This window comes from Hemicordylus capensis, chromosome 8 (assembly GCF_027244095.1).
Source record: "Hemicordylus capensis ecotype Gifberg chromosome 8, rHemCap1.1.pri, whole genome shotgun sequence".
In the NCBI taxonomy this organism is placed as follows: domain Eukaryota; kingdom Metazoa; phylum Chordata; class Lepidosauria; order Squamata; family Cordylidae; genus Hemicordylus; species Hemicordylus capensis.
In genome coordinates, this window is record NC_069664.1 from 10683910 (window position 1) to 10704930 (window position 21021).

Consider the following 21021-nt stretch of genomic DNA (forward strand, 5'->3'; position numbering starts at 1 on the left):
AAGCGGGACAAGTTATGCTTGCTACCACAAGACCAGTTCTCCTCTCCAATCAGAGAGGAGAGCTGAGTTGCTATCAGACAGACTTCCTGTCCTCTCCAGCCACACAAGAAGAGCACTGCACTCTGGGTAATCCAATGGAGAACTTATCCGAGCAGAAGACATCACGGGACTAGGACGCCAGGCACTTCTGCATCCACAAGGCACTGTAGCAGAAAAACCCACGGCTTCCCTTCTCCCATTATGTTGAACAAGAGCTGCTATAAATAATGAATTTTGGGAGGAGGGGAGTAGATTACGCCAAGGAGGCCTGGGTGCAGGGTCACAGCCGGAGCCACCATGAAATATGCAAGACCCCCCTCAAAGCCTGTGCGGAGGGAGAGTGGTGAACGCTTATCGGATCTGACTGGGCAGGGACCCCTGAGGAGGCAGGACCGGGCACAGCCCCAAAAGGTTGGCTCCACTCACGAAAGCTGTGCCGCAGAGTCACGCAAGAGAGCAGGTCTGGAGCAGAAATTCCAAGGGCGGTGGAAGAGGAAGAACACTGACGGCTCACGAGAGGACAAGATGCAGAGCCCAGATGTGTATAATGCTAACACAGCTGAGCTCTCCCCGTAGCCCAGCTGGGCTAACTGGCACAGTTGGAGAGAAGATGGTTGCACGGAGTTGAACCCATAGCAAAGGACCAAAAAAAGAGTTAGAAACAACACAGAAACTGAGATGTAACTTGAGATGTCAGCGTTTGAATGTGGCATTTTCTACCAAAGTGTACCGGAATCTATCTCTCACCCATAGCCCTGACATGTTCATAATCTCACTAGCCAGTGAAAACATCAAGCTGTGGCCAGCTGCTTGAAGGGCACAAGACCATCTGGTATGAGGATTTAGGAATATACGAATCTGCGTCATATTGAGTCAGATCCTTGGTCCATCTAGCTCAGTATTGCCTACACTGACTGGCAGCAGCTCTCTAAGGTTTCAGGCAGAGGTCTTCCTCAGCCCTACTTGGAGATGCTGCCAGGAACTGAACCTGGGACCTTCTGAATGCCAATCAGATGCTCTTCCAATTAGCCATGGCCCCATCCCTACTGTGCCAGGAAAAGACACAGACAAACTCAAAAAGGGAGAAAGATTTAGGAAAAAGGTGCTTATTTATTTCTTTAACTTCCATTGGTATCATCCAGGAACAGAGGGGAGAGAGAGAGAGAGAGAGAGAGAGAGAGAGAGTCTCTAACAGCTGTCATCTCCCTTTAAACGCAACAATTTCTGAATCAGTGAAATACAGTCATAGGTCCTCTATATACCAGCAGGAGTAGGCAATTCCAGAAAGTTCATGGAAAGATAGTTCTGTGCACGAACGCACATGCATGAGTTTCAAGAATGAGTGAAGTTTCCTTCAATGAGGTAGTAAGTACACTGAGGTTCCTTGCATAAGAAGGGTCAGGCATTTCTTTCTTCAGGTGGGATATACTCCAGACCTAAATGCTGGAAGATCTCTTCCTCAGAAGCAGCAGCCAAAAATATTTTCTGAAGGGGGTTTAAAAAAAAAAAAATTAGGGTCTGGTTACTTTCCAAGACACAGGACTCTGTGAACATTATTCTTAGACACAAAACATTCAGCACCAAGGTAACCCAAATTCTGTGACCTTTTAGAATAAGCACATTTGCACAGATGCTCTTATTTTTCATGACAGACTCCACTGTTGCTTCTTATGGCACAGTAATCTTATGACAAATTCTTCTCAGCACCTCCTCTTGCTGTAAAAATTTCAAAGGCGTTGGCCACGGGGCAATTTCAAAGATCCCCAAATCAGGCACGTTACCACTTTTTCCAATGACTGTAGCCATAAGCAAGTTTCCAGATTGATATTATATAAACCCACTGGCAAGAGAACATCTCCTACTATGAAGCCATAGTTTTACAAAATATTGTAAAATGTTATAACACATAAATATTAACTTCACCTGAAATATTAGAGTCCGAGAGGTGCAAAATAGGTCAGTAGTAAGTTAAACAGCTACCATTGCAAGCAAAATGGTTTGATATATTATTCTACATGAAGTGCATCTGAACCCATTCCAAACTGCAGTTCAAAGTCAAACTGGAGAGTTCACAGGCACACAGGAGTACCGATGAACCTCAACGGAACCCAAGACGTTAAGGGTTCAACTCCCATGAGCACAATCAAATCAACAAACCCCAGTTATCATTTTGCAGAAGAAGGGGGGTGAGGGCTCAAAGAGCAGGGCAGTTCACATGCTCAAGAATAGGGCAGGAGCAGCCTCCTAACCTAGTCTGGGAGTTTCAGGCATCGATGTTTAATTGTCAGTTAAAAACATGGCCGGAGGCGCTGCCCATGATTGTGTGCTAAGCAACAGCTGAGTCGGAAGGCTGCCCCTCCTACTCTGTTAAAGAGCTGAGTCAGGAAGGACCGACTCCAACCAGAGGCCCCTCCTACACTTGGTGCATGCACGCCAGCCACATCCAGGGTTCGATGCCCTGCGCAGGGGGTGTGCGGCCAGCACCCAGAAGGGCCACGTGGCCCCTCATTCCCAGCTGGTGCTTCATGGTTGGCTGAGTGCTTTTCTCTCCTTTGCGCCAAGCGAAGGGGAGAAAGAAGCAAGGAGCGTAGGAAACTGCCATATACTGAGTCAGACCATTAGTCTATCTGGGGAGGGAACTTGGAACCTAGATGCTCTTCCCAGAGTGGCTCCATTCTCTAAGGGGAATATCTTCCGGTGCTCACACATCCAGTCTCCCATTCAAATGCAACCCGGGTAGACCCTGCTTAGCTAAGGGGACAAGTCATGCTTGCTACCACAAGGCCAGCTCTCCTCTCTAAGGCATCCCGCTGGCAATTAAGCACAGGCTGAGAAGGAGCAGGAGAGGGGCTGTGCCTCCCTTTCCCATCCCATCCACAGCAGTTACCCCTGCTAACTTGGCCAAGAGGCACCTTTTAACGTGGTGATTCTCTTTATTGAGCAGGGGGAGAGTAACTGGCCCTCTCCACCTCCAGCACAGCATCCCTCTGATAGCTGTTACTGGCGTCTCTCTTAGGTTTCTTTTTAGATTGCGAGCCCTTTGGGGACAAGGAGCCATCTTACTTACTTATTTATTTATTATTTCTCTGTGTAAACCTCCCTGAGCCATTTTTGGAAGGGCGGTATAGAAATCTTTAAAAAAATAAATACATCATCATCATCATCTGTGGGGCACTTTGTTCACTGGTGGGGGACAAGGGGAGCCATGGTGGGCCCCCCTCCCCACAGCCCAGGGATGCTTGTCTCCCCTTGTCCAACGGTAACTATGCCCCTGAGCTCTCCAACCCAGCTGCTGCTCAGCACAGTGTCAGCTGGTGCCTCCAACCTTGTTTTTAGATGAGAGATGATCAAATGTCATGCATGTGTTCAGCTTCTCCTACTCTATTCCTGCTTGTGGGAACTGCCCGAGTGTCTGTTCAGTGTGAGAAGTTGTGCAGAAGTCAGCTCAAAAAGGAGATTCAACATGCAGTAGAAGAAGAAGAAGAAAAAGAACTAGCTGGCTGTGAAGCCTGCAAAAGCTCAGTTGGGGCTGGTGTGACCTGCAGAGACCCAGATGCAGCAGATCAGATCCCCCGACAGAAGAGGTGATTAAAGTGCTCCAGAATCGAAGATTTAATCCCTTGAAAGGTTGGGGGGGATGCTTGTCCCAGAAACCTCTCACCAAAGGATGTGTTACCTGCTCCATGTGGTAGAGGGCGTGGCTATTCAGGGCCATCTTCTTCTCCTGCTTGCAGAAACGCCGGAGGTCCCGCTCAAAGTTCTGCAAGGCAGAGAGGACAGGCTGTATAAGTGCAGTACATTGGAACATAGGAAGCTGCCATATACTGAGTCAGACCCTTGGTCCATCCCGCTCAGTATTGTCTACACAAACTGGCAGCAGCTTCTCCAAGATTGCAGGTGGGAATCTCTCTCAGCCCTATCTGGGAGATGCTGCTAGGGAGGGTGCTTGGAACCTAGATGCTCTTCCCAGAGCGGCTCCATCCCCTGAGGGGAATATCTTCCAGTGCTCACACATCGTCTCCCATTCATATGCAACCAGGGCATACCCTACTTAGCAAAGCAAACAAGTCATGCTTGCTACCACAAGATCAGCTCCCCTCTTGATTATAATGATAGATAGATAGCCCGCCCTATGGGCACCTTCACACAGAGCTATGGCCTTCAGAAGTGTAGGAAGAACAGCATACATCTGTTGGAATCGAGATCGAATGCAGAACTTCAGCCGCAAACCAGATAGCTTGCCCACCCACCTTTGACCCAGTCCAGCCAAGCAAAGCAAATGAGAATTGACTGTACGGAGTGACCACCAAGTCCAGCCTGACAGCTTTCCAGGATCGGGTTGCTCCAAAGCCACTCATTATGCTGCCAGGCTCCTGGGACCCAGCACCTCTCTGAATGCCTCCGCTGAGGTAGTCAAGGCGGAAAATGGAGAAGCTGCGTTCAAAGCGATCCATTGTGCTCGTGCTGCTGTCCAGCATCTCTTGTTCTTCGAGGGCATAGAAGGTGTTTCTCTGGCTGCTGTGATATAGCAAGAGGCCCTAGGGAGGAAGGAAAGAGAAGAGGCCATTGGAAGATAAGCAGCAGCTAGCATTTACACTGCCTAGGAAGTTTCCGTATACCAAGTCAGACCATTGGTCCACTTAGCTCAGTATTATACTGGCATAGTCTACTCAACGGCCAAGAATGTAAGGTCTTCTCAGAAAGAAGGCTGCGGGTCTGCTCACAAGTAAGGGCATACGGTGCATGTGTGAATAGGACTACTCATGAGTAAAGGTGTGGTGAATGGAGCCTCATTTCTAAAGCAGAATAATATTAGAGACTGTACAAAGTCTTTCTAGCTGTACCTGAACTTGGAATTTCCATGCTTTTAGAGCACAAGTGAAGATGGGAAGCCATCTTAACTCCCACCATAAACTGAAGGTTTTTGGATGACCGAGATCCGGTTAGTGGGGACTAGAGACAGGGCCTTTTTGGTTGTGGCCACTCGGCTTTGGAACACCCTCCCCGAAGAGCTTTGCCATGTTCCCTCGCTATGTGTTTTTAACAGAACTATTAAAAGCACATGTTTTTAGAGACGCTTTTAAATACTTTATCTGCTTATATCTGGTAGGTTCTTTAGGTTTTATAGTTCTCAGTTTTTAGCTTTTTATTAATAACTCTTAATTGGAAACTTTTCTAAAAATTGCAATTTTAAATGTGGTTTTAGCCTGGTCTTTTAGGAAGCTGCCATATACTGTGTCAGACCCTCGGTCCATCTAGCTCAGTATTTTAACTGGCTTAACTTACTATTAATCTGTTATTTTAAGTTGTTTCTCTTTTATTAATGTTGAGCAGTAGTGTACTGGAGGGGTGAGGTATGAATATTTAAAATAAATAATCTACAGCAGGGCTGATCTTACCATTATTATTAAGACAGAAGAAATCTCCAACCCTAGTTCGGGAGCTGTGATTGTGTGAGAGGTAAAAGCAAGGACCCACCTAATGGCACAGTGGGGAAATGACTTGAATAGCAAGCCAGAGGTTGCCAGTTCAAATCCCCGCTGGTCTGTTTCCCAGACTATGGGAAACACCTATATTGGGCAGCAGCGATATAGGAAGATGCTGAAAGGCATCATCTCAGACTGCAAGATGGCAATGGTAAACCCCTCCTGCATTCCACCAAAGACAACCACAGTGCTCTGTGATTGCCACTAGTCAACACCAACTCGACAGCACACTACTTCACCTTTACCTTTAGAGTATTCAAACCACACGGTCTCAATAATCCTCGCCCCTCTCCACCAAACATTCCTCCTTTTCCCAAATCAGACATGCACATGCATGCTTTCTCCCGAATCAGTTCGCCTGCTTTGTGCTTCCTCCATCAAGATAACTTGATGTTCACTCTCTGAGTCTGGGCTCTTCTTTGCTTGAACTCCAGTCCTCTCCTTCTACCTGGCTATCCAGCCAGCTGATGACTTTCCTCAACAGCCCCACCTCTTGGCCTTCCTCGGGATGCGTGATGAGCAAATCCACATCATGGCCACTCTGCTTCCCTCTGTTGGGGAAAGTGTGACATCAAACAGAGAGTCATGGGGAAGAAAAAAAGATGGAGAGCACCGCCCTAGCCCCCCACCAAACAAAACCAGTTGCCCCTCTCCTCCAGGCTGAGCCAACTCCATTTCAGTGCCACAACATCAAATCCATATACCCCAGATAACTCCACCACAGGACACCTATTTTCTTATTGTGTCCCACAAGTCCAGTTCAGACATTATGCTGTACGAGTGTACAGATGTCTATACACATGTTTGTGTGAATGACTGTATGGGTGTCCATTTTAGAAGTGACCCTGGATACAGGCCCTTCAGATGCAAGGTACAGATAGGAAGTGTACTTCTGTACCTGCATCCAACATAACATGTGAATTTATTTATTTAACATATTTCTGTACCACCCAAAACTGATGTCTCTGGGCAGTTTATAACAACAACAACAAAATGGCAACAGAAAAAAAGTTAAAACTTTAGTTAAAATAAATGACAGCAAAAAAATTTGACACATTACAACAATTTAAATTTTTAAAACAATGTTTTAAAACAATGTTAAAACTATTAAAACAGTATTTAATTAAAAGCCTGGGTGAACATATGGGTCTTTAAAGATTTTTTAAAAAAATTGTCAGAGATGGGGGAAGCTCTTATTTCCAAAGCTTCGGGGCAGCAGCGGAGAAGGCCCATCCCCGAGTAATGACTGTACTGTGTACACTGTACACTCATTGTACGAGTGCTGAACATAACATGTGAACAGGACTGCAGTTGCTAGCACATATGCAAATTCCAGGCTTAAGTCAAGTCAAAGGCAATTCGGTTTGCTCTTTGCCTTTGTGCAAATCTTTGTCCATTTAACATGAACACAACCACACCTGTTTTAACAGTCTGTTAAATACTGGGGGAAAGGCTGGACTTCACCAAATGCTAAGATCTGGCCTGCTAGATCAGGCCCAGGGCCTATCTAATCCTGTATCCTGTTTCCCACAGTAGCCCAACCGATACCTCTGGGAAGCCCACAGGCAAGAGATGAAGGTATGTCCTCTCTCCTGCTGATGCTCCCCTGCAAGTGGTAATTCAGAGGCATCGTACTTCTGAGCCTGGAGGCAGCCTACAGCCATTCATAGTAGTAGCCATGGATGGACTGGTCCTCCAGGAAGTTGTCTAAGCCCCTTTTAAAGCCGTCCAAGCAGGTGGCCGTCACCACATCCCACGGCAGAGCCCTCCATAGATCATTTATGTACTGCGTGGAAAAGTATCTCATTTTGCTGATCCTAAATTTCCCAGCAATCGGTTTCACAGGATGACCCCGGTTCTAGTGTTGTGAGAGTGGGAGGAACATTTCTCTTCCTCCACACAATGCATAATTTTGTAAGCCTCAATCATACCTCCCCTTAGTTGTCTTTTTTTCTAAACCTCTCCCCCCCAAAAAGCCTGGGAATTTTCTTTCTGAGAGGGCAATCAAAACGCATCAGTAATCCTTTCACAGGACCATAATCCCCAGAGTTCCTTGGCTAGGAGACATGGCAGCTCAACTGGTCCAGCAAGTGATTTTGGTTTACTGGCTCCAGAGGGGCAAATCCTGCTTATGTATGAAGCTGTATGAAGCTTCGGCAGAGTCAGACCACTGGCTTAGTTGTGTCTGCACTGACTGGCAGCAGCTCTCCAAGATTCCAGGTAGGGCTTTTTCCCTCCCAGCTTTACCCGAAGACTGAGTGGGGACCTTCTGCATGCAAAGTATGTACTCAGCCTCTGAGCTGCAGCCTCTCCCATCTTTTTGGATGGGGTGATCTGCTTTGCATGCAGAAGGTCCCAGATCCAATCCCTGGCGGCATTTCCAGGTAGGCAGGGCAGGATCTAGGCACAAGCTAAGTAAGCTACCGTTTAGGACCTCAGAATACGAGGGAGCCTCTGAATGCCAAAACATGACTTAAGTTTCAAGTTTTACACAATGTATTTTCATTTAAAGGTATTTCTAACACATAAGCCTAATAATAGGCTTATTGCAAGATAACTGTTTTTGTTAGATGAGTTTTTGTTGCATTTTTACCAAGTAAAAGTATTTATTATTTCTATTGTCATTGTCCTTTTTGGTAGAATACTACTTTTTTTTTTTAAGGCAGGGTGGGTGGGTTAATGTTATAGAGTCTTTTAAGCTTGGCATAGCTTAGAGCCTCAGGATGTCGTAATCCAGCCCTGCAGTTAGGGCTTGGAGTGCCACTGTCAGCCAGAGTAGACAATTCTAAGCGAGATGGACCAGGGTCTGACTCGGCATAAAGAGAGCTTCCTATGCTCACATGCAGGACCTCCTGGAGAGAGGCAAGTGGCCCCAGTGCATTCTGGGAGCAGGACTCGTGGAACTCCACGATCCATGAGGATTCACCTTCTAAACCCGCCAGTCAGAGTGACAGAAGCTCCAGGCAAGAACTGCTCCACAGCCTTTTGCACCACCTGACCAATGGCCTCTGCTTCGGAACGCACCACCGGGATCTGGAGGTCCTCGAAATGCTGGAGTCCTGCAGGAGAAAAACCGCCAAGAGGAGACAACAGATCTGGCACTTCCACTGCAAAAAGCGGCATGGCAGGAAGAAGCCCAATTTCTGTCTGCTCGGACTGACATTTCCTACCTCCTGGCCCTGCCGCACCCTGGGAGGCAAGAACTCATCCACCTCAGAGGGCTTAGCGCACTGCTGGGCATCCAGGAAGATAGGAAGCTGCCTATCGGAGTCAGACCCGTGGTCCATCTCACTCAGTATTGTCTACACAGACCGGCAGCGGCTTCTCCAAGGTTGCAGGCAGGAATCTCTCTCAGCCCTATCTTGGAAATGCTGCCAGGGAGGGAACCTGGAACCTAGGTGCTCTTTCCAGAGCAGCTCCGTCCCTTAAGGGGAATATCTTGGAGTGCTCACACATGTTGTCTCCTCTCCAAATGCAAACCAGGGTGGACCCTGCTTAGCAAAGGGGGTGTTCATGTTTGCTGCCACAAGACAGGCTTTCCTCTCGTCTACCAAGATGCTGGCCTCTAGAAGCCTCACAAAAATTAGAGGGGAATTTCTTGATGGATTGTACCCATGAGATCCACCTATTTCCCACTACGCCCTTAACGGGGGCCCAGTTCTACCCAGTGGCAGCCAGCCTGCCACATCTCACAGCAAGACCATCGCCACAGCCCTGAGCAGAATCCCGGACCACGTCCAGCCTCCTCAGGGGATGATGCCATAGCTCCATGCTAGGGCATCTGCTTTCCCTGCAGCAGGTCCCAGGTTCAGTCCCTGGCAGCATCTTGAGGTAGGGCTGGGAGAGACTCCTGCCTGAAACCTTGGAGAAGCTGCTGCCAGTCCGTGTAGACCAGGGCTGCTCATCTTCAGCCCTGCAGCTGCTGTTGGACTACGACTCCCATAATCCCCAGACACAGCAGTCAATAGCCAGGGATTGTGGGCTATTGTGTAGGCCAACATCTGCAGGAGATGTTGAGCAGCCCTGATGCAGACAATGCTGAACTAGATGGACCAATGGTCTGACTTAGTAGAAGGCAGCTTCCCATGCAAAGGCAAGTTTTTTGCAGGGAGGGGAGCTGGCCTTGCGATAGGGAGCATGGATTGTCCCATTTGCTAAGCAGGGTCCACCCTGGGTTGCATTGGATGCGAGACCACATGTGAGCACCGTCTCCAAGATATTCCCCTTAGGGCAGGGGTGTCAAACTGTGGCCCTCCAGCTGTTGTTGGCCTACAACTCCCATCATCCCCAGTCACCATGGCCAGTAGCCAAGGATGATGGGAGTTGTAGGCCAGCAACATCTGGAGGGCCGCAGTTTGACACCCTTGCCTTAGGGGATGGGGCAGTAGCTCAGTGGAAGAGCATCTGCTTGCATGCAGAAGGTCCCAGGTATCTCCAGGTAGGGCTGGCAGAGACTCTTGCCTGAAACCTTGGAGAGCTGCTGCCAGTCAGTGTAGACAATACTGAGCTAGATGGACCAAGGGTCTGACTTGGTTTAAAGCAGTTTCCTGTGTTCATAAGTCAAAGATGACCCCTTTCCCCCCATCCTTCCCCCAGCCCTCTCCATGGGTTTCTTACCTGCTTGTTGCTCTCGGCTTAACTTTGTGTGTTGTGCCTTCAGGTCAGCAAGCGTCCTCAGTCCCTCCCGATACCACCGGCTGGCCGTCTTCACTCCAACGCCAAAGATCTGGGTGAAAAGCTGTGGCACAAGAGCTTCAGGTTACAGATTTTTATTTATTAAGTACATGTCTATACCGCCCCATATAAAAAGGTCCCTAGGCAGTTCACAATTTAAAAACCATTAAAATAATTTTAAAATTCAGATAAAAGACACTAAAACCCAAAGCTTTAAAGCTATAAACTAAAAGCTTGGCTAATCAGGTATGTTTTTAGGTCCTTCTTAAAAACATTCAGAGTGTGTTCCAGAGTCCCAGGGCAACTCTAGAAAAGGCCCGGTTTCAAGTTGCCACCAATTAAGTCAGTGGCAACTGGAACCGGACCTCCCTGGATTAATTTAATATGCGGCGGGGTTGATGAAGAAGGCGGTGTTCTCTTAAATATCTTGGACCCAAGCCTTTATATGTAATAACTATGGATGTGCACAAATCAATTTGTGCCAAAATCCATAACTCCACTTCTACAAGGGCTAGAGCTTAGCCTTTTTTTAAAAAAATGAAAGCTGGGAATCTGGGGGAAATGATAGGAGGGAATCCAAATCTCGAATGGATTCGAATCGGGCACGATTCGATTTGTACCCGAATCTAGCGAATGGACCACAGGAGCGATTTGTTCTGTCTCAAAAGCACTCAAATCAGCTAGATTCAGGTACAAAATCAATTTGTACCCGAATCAATTTGCACATCCCTAGTAATAACCAGCACTTTGTATTTTGCCCGGAAACTTATTGGCAGCCAGTATAGTTTTTTTAAAAGGGATGTAATATGTTCAAATGTAATATGATCTCTTCGAGCAACCCTGGAGACCAACCTGGCACAAATGCCAACTGCACACTCAGGGGCTGTCCAAGATACTGCAGTGCTAGCGGCAAGGTGCCGACCGAGTCAGCCTTTGGCCCACCCCCCTGGTGGGGACCAGCCTTTGCTCTTAACACCAGAATGACCTGGGTAGTGATTCCAGGCCCTTGAGCATTAATGTACAAAGTGGATGTCAAACAAAGCATTTCATTCATATTTAAACCAGGCTGCTCCCAAAGGACCAAACTGCAGGACTTCTTTACAGAACAGATGTACCATAAAAGCACAGACATCACGGGACTCCAGGCTATATACAGACTGCTACTTTTCTGGAACAACTTCTACCCCACAGCCACTGTGGCACTAGCTCAGAGTCAGGCCTTGAATCAATGGCATAAAACTGCTGCCGAATGGGGACAGAGACTCATTTAGAGCTGTCCCTATTTCAGAGCACGGGGCAGATCCCTGACCTCCTATGATGGTAAAAAAAAAAAAAAAGTATATATACAAACCAAGTAACTGACAATATGCACCAGTACAAGTCACACTTTTGAGAAGCTTCCTTTTGAAAAGCTTCAGGGCACCGCTTAAAATAGAGTGCAAAACTGGTTTCAGTGGAAATCATGGCAGGGCCCATAATAATGTGTTTCAAGTAGGCAATGAAAGCTACAGTATTAGCTCCATCTCTGAGAATATACCACCTGAACACCACATTCCACAGTATCCTGGGAAACCCCTCCCCCCCACCCCGGCTTCCTGCATGATCCAGAGGAAAGCTGGTCTTGTGGTAGCAAGCATGACTTGTCCCCTTAGCTAAGCAGGGTCCACCCTGGTTGCATATGAATGGGAGACTAGAAGTGTGAGCACTGGAAGAGATTCCCCTCAGGGGATGAAGCCGCTCTGGGAAGAGCATCTAGGTTCCAAGTTCCCTCCCTGGCAGCATCTCCAAGATAGGGCTGAGAGAGATTCCTGCCTGCAGCCTTGGAGAAGCTGCTGCCAGTCTGTGAAGACAATACTGAGCTAGATAGACCAATGGTCTGACTCAGTATATGGCAGCTTCCTATGTTTTCTAAGGTGTCAACAGGGCATGTGAGACTTGTCAAAGGTTCCAGGACACATTCCTCACGTCCAGCCATAACCACTAGGCCAGATGCCCGCCCATCTGAACACTGCCATACCTCCATAGTCTGGTATCTCTCAGACTGCTTTATGCTCTCCACCTCTGCAGATGTGCCATCTTCCAACACTTCCTGTTTAGGAGACACAAACAATAGTGCACAGGAAGCTGCCATCCCTGAAGTCTGCGTAAAATATTGTACAGTCAAGCACTGTGGTAGTGAAGCCTCTGTATGGGGACTGAGCGAGTTGCTCCAACGTCCTAGGGAGTTAGTAGGAACATAGGAAGCTGCCTTCTACCGAGTCAGTCCCTCGGTCCATCTAGCTCAGTATTGTCTGACTGGCAGCGGCTTTCCAAAGTTTCAGGCAGGAGTCTCTCTTAGCCCTATCTTGGAGATGCTGCCGGGGAGAGAACCTGGGATCTTCTGCATGCAAAGCAGATGCTCTGCCACTGAGCTATGGCACTATCCCCAAATAAGTATGCCCTCTGTGGGGTTCGAACTCAGGACCTTCCGATTATGAGACTGTGCATTAAGGAGGCATGATAGAGAGAGAGAGAGAGAGAGGAGAGCTGGTCTTGTGGTAGCAAGCATGACTTGTCCCCTTAGCTAAGCAGGGTCTGTCCTGGTTGCATATGAATGGGAGAATAGACATGTGAGCACTGGAAGAGATTCCCCTCAGGGGATGGAGCCGCTCTGGGAAGAGCAGAAGGTTCCAAGTTCCCTCCCTGGCAGCATCTCCAAGATAGGGCTGAGAAAGATTCCTGCCTGCAACCTTGGAGAAGCCACTGCCAGTCTGTGAAGACAATACTGAGCTAGATAGACCAAGGGTCTGACTCAGTATATGGCAGCTTCCTGTGTTCCTGTGAGAGAGTTTTGGCAAGGGTGCCAACTTGTCACACAAGGGGACAGAAGAGTGGCATTTGCCAAAATCCTCCCTTCTCCAGCATATTCTAGCATACGAGAAGAACAGAAGGCTGGGGGCTGCTGAAAAAAAGGAAGACAGGCCTCAGAGAGAACATCACCTGGATGATCTTCTTGGAGTGCTCCCCGATGCAGGGGAGGGCACTCAGCTCCTGAACTCTCCGGACAGCCCAGGGCAAGGACTTGAGCACCGAGGCAGCCCTGGAGAACGCCAGGCTGCGCCCTTCGCTGCTGCAGAAGCGGGCCTCCTCCGCCATCGTTTCTAGAGCAACCTGGCAAAGGAGAGGCAACAGCAATCATCCCTGGGAGGTGCCCATGACTAGCTGTCGCCAAGAGCAGATCCACACCCTGAGAACAGCAGCCTTGCTTGGGAGGAAAAAAAGTGAAGATCCCTGCTCTGGCCCCTTTGTTTTGCTGACCCCTTCCCCCAAGCCAAACGCCACCCCAGACCCAAAACCAGAGGTTGCCCCCGGGAGCCAGCATGGTGTAGCAGCTAGAGTGCTGGATTAGGACCAGGGAGACCCGAGTTCAAATCCCCATTCAGCCATGATACTAGCTGGGTGACTCTGGGCCAGTCACTTCTCTCTCAGCCTAACCTACTTCACAGGGGTGTTGTGAGGAGAAATTTAAGTATGTAGTACACCACTCTGGGCTCCTTGGAGGAAGAGCGGAATATAAATGTAAAATCATCATTACCGTGAGCGCCTGGTTGCAGTGGGCGAGTGGTGTTCGGCGCTGGCAGATGTACGCCGCCACCTGACGTCTGCCTTCGGGTTCCTCTTTGCGGATGGTCACCTGAAGAAGAGAAGGCAGACCATGTATTGGGTGTGTGTGGGGGGGTTATATTGCCTGCCCGTATCGAATGGAAGGGGCCATGCAACCAACCTCAGGTCCCCAGAAACTGGACTACCATCACCCATAGCCACCCTGGCCAGCCATTGTTGCAGGGGATGATGGGGTCACCTCCAGTCCGTCACCTGGAGCCCCACAGTGGAGGATCTCTGCACTAGCGTGTGCATGCCACGGAACCCAGAACCATCCCGACCCTTCACGCCTCCACGCGGTTCCTTGTTTACCCCCAGGCGATGTCTGGGCTCAATCTCCACCGGCTGGCCAGCACTCATGCTTTCTGTGAACCAGCTGAGATCCAGCAAGGCCGGGCCACTCCCCAGAGCATCCATCCAGCAGCTCCCCTTCCTCTTCATCCACTCCATCACCTCATCGCCCGAGTTGCCCTCCGACACCACGTGAGTCACTCTCTTGCTAAAGGAGGCACCCCAGAGAAAGAGGAAAGAGGAGGACAAGAACAGATTCAGGCTATGATCTCCACCAACATAAGCCTAGTCAGTGCAATCCAACACAGGGGAAAGGGCTGGAGGAGAGGGGACTCTGCCCAAGGCCTACCCAGGACTGGCCCAGGACATCTGGGTGCCCGAGGTGTCTCCCGCAAATCAAAATCCACCATCCCTAAATTATCAATTCGCTGGGAGATTTTCTTGCTCAGGCCCCATTGAAATTAACAGCTATGCACTTAGTATAAAGAAGCACCCTATGCTCCCGAGTCAGACCTTTGGTCCACCTAGCTCAGTGCAGTCTACTCTGACTGGCAGCAGCTCTCCAAGGTTTCGGGCAGGAGTCTCTCGCAGCCCTCCCTGGAGATGCTGCTGGCGATTGAACTCAAGACCTTCTGCAGGCAAGCAGATGCTCTACCACTGAGCTACAGCCCCATCCCCTAAGGGGAGTGTCTTACAGTGCTCACAGGGAGTCTCCCATCCTAAGGCTAACCCAGGCAGGCCCTGCTTAGCAAAGATGACCAATTCATGTTTGCTACGGCAAGACCAGCTCTCTGCCCCAATCTGGAGTGGCGTTCATTTTAGTGGGCTGGTTCAGAGGAACATCCCCACACCTGTGGGGAATCTGTGTCTCCCACTCTGCAACCCTTAACGCTATGGAAAATCCACGGCAGAAAGGGCTCCCAACCTTGGCTCCCCAGATGTGGCTGGACTACAACTCCCATCATCCCCAGCCACAAGGGGCCATTGGGAACCCTCATGCTGAGGAATCACATGCTTTCAGACCAGACCCTGGGGCCATGTTGGCCTTTCCCCGGCCCCCTCCTCTCCATTCAACACCCCAACACCCAGAGGGAGTCTGGCTGAGCAGCTGCTGACCTGTCCGCACCCTCGACGCAGAAACCCCTCCGGCGCGCCAGGCTAGTGAGGAAGGCCCTGCGGCTGGCACCCATCCTCTTCTCTACCAGACAGAGCACCGTGTCGGGGAAACGGACCGGATCCTCCAGGTGCACCGGTGGCGGGGTTGCATGCTGAGGACACCGAGACCGTTTCTTCACAGGAACCTGCGACATCGTTGGCACAAGGGAGCAAGGCCTTCCCCAGCAAGCCGTCAAAGGAAGTGGACCAGGCACAAAGGGAAGGAAGCAGAGACCTGTGGTGGAAAGACAACAGAGAGGAGTGAATCGCCCTTTCGGCAGGGCGGGGTGCTTCCCCAAAAGATCCAGTGCTGCTGCCAGGTGCCGTTTGCAACAGGGATCCTGCCCTCTCTGCAGATTCACAAATCGGAACATCTGGGCAGCCAAGACGTCTTCCATGGCCAAAGTTCACCAGCCAACATGGTGCAGTGAAAGGGTAGGCAGCCTGACTGGACATAACCACTGTCACCAATTGTTTACTGGTCCTCGCTCCCTTGTGCTTTTAACAGCAGGTTTTGATCCGTAGATTTTCACAGGCAAGGATGCTGTGAAAAGCATTATAGTCCCTCAGCCAAGACCACCAATTCTGGCCACTGGTACCATTTCGGGGATGAACTCATGAATCATGAGTTTTGGCAACGTCGATCCTCCTAGAGATAGAAGAGGGGCGGCAGCATAGTTGCACTGACAGCTTTCCCTGTGTTACCACTCCTCCTTTATCCCTGCCCCCTAAACCATAAAGTGAACATTGCAGCCCTTTTTGCATAGAGGAAAGGCTCAGGGTTAGGTAACAATGAACAAATTGTTGTACTCTCTCCATGGAGAACATTCCTGCCCATTTCCATTTCTCTGACAACATCAATAAAATGTTATAGTCATTTTTGCCTTTTAAAACCTAAGGCATTTAAAATGCCATGGCAATGGTGTAGTGTAGTGTTTCTCAACAATTTTGGAGTCATGGACTGGTACATTCTTCGTGCACAGTTTCCCGGATCAGCAGTTAGTAAAGGGGTCGCCCCCCTCGCCGCCACCCTTCCCCCCAGTGATATCATGAGCAAAGGGGGCAGGGACCAGGGTCCACAGAGCCCAGGCGAGATCTCCAGAGCTCATTTCTAGGCAGGCAGCCAATCCTCTAACAGGGATTCCCAGATGTTGACTACAACTCCCAGAATCGCCAAGCAAAAGCCATTGCAGCTGGGGATTCTGGGAGTTGTCAAGAACATCTGGGAATCCCTGTTAAAGGGAACAAAGCAGGCAGCCCTGGCTGCTGTATAATGTTCATTTTGGAAGGGTGGTATACAAATCAAATCAAATCAGTCAATCAATATTGCTTCCTTGAAATGGACATTATCCAGCAGCGAGGGCTGCCTGGAAATGAGCTTTGGAGAGTTCCTGGAGGCATCCCCCATCAGTCCAAAATTATGGGGGGGGTTATTATTTTTATTAGTGATGCCTCAAGGACTGGTACCCAACACCTCGCGGACCAGCACTGGTCCACGGACTGGCAGTTGAGAAACACTGGCGTAGTACATGATGCCTAGGCCCATAGGAGGGCCTTCTCTGTGGCTGCCCCCTCTTCTTTGGAACACTCTCCCCCCACCCCACACCGCCCAATTCGTTCAGCCCCCTCTTTAGTGGCTTTTAAGGCCCTTTTTAAGACCTACCCTTTTCACCAGGCTTTTGCCCTTTAATTTTTTTTTTTAAGCTATTGTTATTGTTCACCGCCTAGAGTCTTCGGAGGAGCTGGTATACCAGAAATTTTAAATTAATAAATAATGGTACATTTGACCACTGCAGGCCTGATGGATACCATGGACAGCCAGGAAAACAAACAGATGGATCATAGAACAAACCAATCCAGAATTTTCACTCAAGGCTCAAATGACCAGGCTCAAACTATCATACTTTGGACACATTATGCAAAGACTCAGCTCCCTTGAGAAGTCCATCATGCTGCGGGAAGTTGAAGGAAAGAAGACGACGACCAGCAGCAAGGTGGATGGACTCGATTATGACAGCCATGAATGCACCACTGAGAGACCTTAAAGACCAAGTTGAAGACAGACCAGCCTGGAGAGAATCTATCTAGGTGGTCGCTAAGAGTCGACACAGACCTGACAGCACTTAAACAATCAATCAGGGCTGATGGTCAGGACAATAAAAGCATCCCAACACACAATGCGATCACCGCTAGGAGTGTAGAACTTGTCAAAAATCACAATGAGCATTCATCCCCACCCAGATGGTACTGATTTCTGTGACTAAACTGATGTTCAGGTTTTCAGAGGAGCAGTCCATAAAACTAGTTCAAATGCCTATTCAGCTCCGAAGCTCAGGGGACAGCCTTGGGCATCCTATCCACCCCACAGTCTAGCAACACTGCCATATTTCGATTGGCCCTGTTCTTGTGCATTTCACAAGCTTCCAATGAAGCTTCCATCATGCCAATGAAATAGTGAGACTACACAGACATTTATTTCCGATTGCTATGCCTTCCCACAATGAATGACTACCCTATCACTAAACATTCATGAATATTAAATAGGCGTCGGGTTATTCTGCCACATATGTGATTTCCTGTTTATCTATTTTTAACTAGAGACAGAACTGTACAACAGGAAACCAAAGTTACGCCAAAATAACCCCACAACCATTTAACCCCAGCTGTCAAGCAATAGAGTGAAACAACTCCAGCGGCAAGCAATTTGTGAATTACAATTGCCTGTCATTTCTGGGCCGTGACTTTGCCATCAAGGATAAGCAGGCAATAAGAGTGTGGGAGTAAAAGCTCCAGCTAGTAATATGAAAACTGGTACCTCACAGAAGATCAGGAAAAAGCAAAATGAAGGCAACATAGGAAAAAACTAGGAAAAGGTGGGGAGGGGGACCCTCAAAACAACATAGGAAGCCTTAAGTCAGACTATTGGTCCATCTTAACTCAGTATTGTCTTCACTGACTGGCAGCGGCTTCTCCAAGGTTGCAGGCAGGAATCTCTCTCAGTCCTACCTGGAGATGCTGCCAGGGAGGAGACTTGGAACCTTCTGCATGCAAAGTAGAGGCTTGTCCACTGAGCTGCAGCCCCTTCCCCTAAGGGGAACACCTTACAGCACTCACATGTAGTCTCCCTTTCAAATGCAAATCAGAGCAGACCCTGCTTAGCAAAGGGGGCAATTCATGCTCACTACCACAAGACCAGCTTTCCTCCCCAAGAGATCTCCAGATGCCAGATTCACTTCTGGTTCAAGCGTACCCAGCCTTCAGTCCCTAGACGTTGTTAGGCATCCCCAGCCTCGATGACCTTCAGCTCAAGTGGGAGAATCCTTGTCCTCCTAGCCAATACAGATGGAGTCTTTGGTCTGAGCAGCAAACCAGGATTTCCCTAGTTTGACTCTTGCCTCTGCCACAGACTCCCTCAATGGCTTTAGGCAACCCACTCAGCCTCAGTCTTCTACACTGGTAATATGGAGAGAATACCACGTACCTTAACTACCTAATGGTGCAGTGGGGAAATGACTTGACTAGCAAGCCAGAGGTTGCCGGTTCGAATCCCCACTGGTACCTACCTATATCGGGTCAGCAGCGATACAGGAAGATGCTGAAAGGCATCATCTAAACCCCTCCTGTATTCTACCAAAGATAACCACAGGGCTCTGTAGTCACCAGGAATCGACATCGACTCAATGGCACAACTTTTACCTTTACGACTTACTTTACAGAGCTGCATTATCTTGTAATCCTTACATCCTATGAAAGTTTTCACAAAAGCACTATATAAATGCCAATTATGATTTAACTAGTGGAGTATCACAGGTGGCCCCCCCTCAATGGATTCAAAAACAAAAAAGACAAAAAGAGGAAGAGAGATACAGGCATGCAAGCTCTCGTTTGTTAAACTTTACTCACTTAATGCTGTTGGGAAATGGAAAGGATATTAAGTTTCAGAGGTACCATATGTGTGCAGGGGAAAAGTCAACTGTCAAAGCTGGGAGTGAGCCCTATGGATTCCAACAAGGCAAGATCTTATGCACACTTACAACAACAACAAATATTTATATACCAGCTTTCAATAAAAAGTTCCAGAGCAGTTTACATAGAGAAATTATAAATAAATAAGATGGATCTCTCTCCCCAAAGGGCTCACAATATAAAAAGAAACATGATAGACACCAGCAACAGCCACTGGAGGTACTGTGCTGGGAGTGGATAGGGCCAGTTAAATAAAGTGAATCCCCTCTTCCCCCCTTTAAAAAGGTGCCTCTTTGCTCAGTTAGCAGGGGTAACTTGCCTATGACACTTGCCTGTCAAGAGGCTCCCAAGTCTAAATATTCAAACGGAGCTTATTTTGGTCCACATACCTTAAAAACAAAAACACACACTAGGTTTGAACATGAAGGCCCAAGTTAAAAAACTAAGAAGCGTGAGTTGGACAACAAAGTTAAGTTTCAAAAAGAAACATAATACAATTTAATTAAACTTAATACAGCTTGGCCTCTTTCAGTATTTCCAACCTTGATCGAAAAGCTGCCACAAGAAGCTTAGCTGCATTTTCAGTAATTGTTGTGATAGAATCAGCAAACAAAATATAGAGAAATTGACAGAATTCCCTGGATATAGACAGAGCACCAGGGGAAATAAAGCAGGCTCTAATATCCTTATAAAAGTTGCATGATAGAAAAACAAGCACCCAAGTAACCCACCTCTCTACGTAAACCACTTTGGGAACTTTTGCTGAAAAGCTGTATACTGTAATCACAGAGGCATCTTTCAAAGTAGTGATTCTCTTATATTTAGCAGGGGAGAGCAACTGGCCCTGTCCAACCCCAGCACAGCATCCCTCCAGTGGCTGTTGCTGGTATCTGCCTTATGTTTCTTTTTAGCTTGTGAGCCCTTTGGGGACATGAGACCATCTTCTTGATGTATTATTTATTTTTCTATGTTAACCGCTTTGAGAACTTTGGTTGATGAGCGGTATATAAATATTGTAGAAGTAGTAGTAGTAAATATTTGTCCTGTTCATATTCATCTTCCCCCTCCCAAACAAAGCTAACCCTTTCCCCAAGCAATGCCCTTTCCCCATTCTGGGCCCCTAACTCCCTCCTCCCTTTTATGGTGGATGGGGCCATAGCTCAGTGGTAGAGCATCCGCTTTGCAGGCAGAAGGCCCCAGGTTAAATCCCTGGCAGCCTCTCCAGGTACAGCTGGGACAGACACCTGTCTGAAACCCTGAATTGTTGCTGCCAGTCAGAGTAGACAGCCCTGAGCTAGACAGACCAAGGGTCTGACTCAGTATAAGGCAGCTTCCTATGTCCCTGTGATTGGGAATGAGCCTGTAACTCAGTGGTAGAGCACCTGCTTGGCACACAGACACTCCCAGGTTCAATCCTTGGCAGCATCTCCAGGGAGGGCTGGGAACCTTAGAGAGCTGCTGCCAGCCAGCCAGTCCTACCTGAAACCTTGGAGAGATGCTGCCGGTCCGTGTGGGCAATCCTGAGCTAGACAGACCCAGGGTCTGACTCAGCATAAGGTCACTGTTACTAGGAGACTGACTCTCAAGTGAAACTACTCAACCCAGTCCTAAAGGGCATTGCACTTCTCCTTACCTGGGAGTAAACCCCTTGATCTTTAGGAGACATTTTTCCGAGCAAGCATGCGCAGTGCCAGGATGCGAAGTCAGCCGCTAACTCGCTCACCTTCTAGACGGGGCATAGGAAGCCCCGCCCCGGCCCGGCCGGCGA

General features: G+C 48.5%; 1 protein-coding gene across 5 annotated transcripts; it reads right to left on the minus strand.

Moving 5' to 3' along the window:
• Nucleotides 1-1146: 1146 nt before the first annotated feature.
• Nucleotides 1147-21014, minus strand: POLM (DNA polymerase mu). Of its 5 annotated transcripts, none has more exons than XM_053269000.1 (12): nucleotides 20887-21014; nucleotides 15249-15522; nucleotides 14154-14340; nucleotides 13774-13872; nucleotides 13179-13349; nucleotides 12217-12288; nucleotides 10143-10263; nucleotides 8452-8584; nucleotides 5974-6076; nucleotides 4290-4577; nucleotides 3716-3799; nucleotides 1147-1524 (listed from the first exon to the last, which is right to left on the minus strand). In XM_053269000.1, exons 2-12 carry the CDS (start codon nucleotides 15440-15442, stop codon nucleotides 1438-1440), a joined length of 1539 nt encoding a protein of 512 aa, XP_053124975.1. In that variant the 5' UTR covers nucleotides 15443-15522; nucleotides 20887-21014; the 3' UTR covers nucleotides 1147-1437. The 5 variants fall into 5 exon arrangements, with proteins under 5 accessions (XP_053124975.1, XP_053124977.1, XP_053124974.1 ...); XM_053269002.1 differs by lacking the exon at nucleotides 20887-21014 and adding an exon at nucleotides 20733-20864 and having other exon boundaries at nucleotides 6016-6076; XM_053268999.1 differs by lacking the exon at nucleotides 20887-21014 and adding an exon at nucleotides 20733-20864.
• Nucleotides 21015-21021: the final 7 nt, after the last annotated feature.

Bases quoted from the DNA above. Each gene is read 5' to 3' on its own strand.
- POLM (XM_053269000.1), bottom strand. From the start codon at position 15,442: ATGTCGCAGGTTCCTGTGAAGAAACGGTCTCGGTGTCCTCAGCATGCA. The intron at 13,350-13,773 runs GTAATGATGATT...CTCCTTTGCCAG, and splicing joins ACTGCAACCAGGCGCTCACG to GTTGCTCTAGAAACGATGGC. The intron at 1,525-3,715 runs GTAACACATCCT...AACCCCCTTCAG, and splicing joins CCCTCTACCACATGGAGCAG to AAAATATTTTTGGCTGCTGC.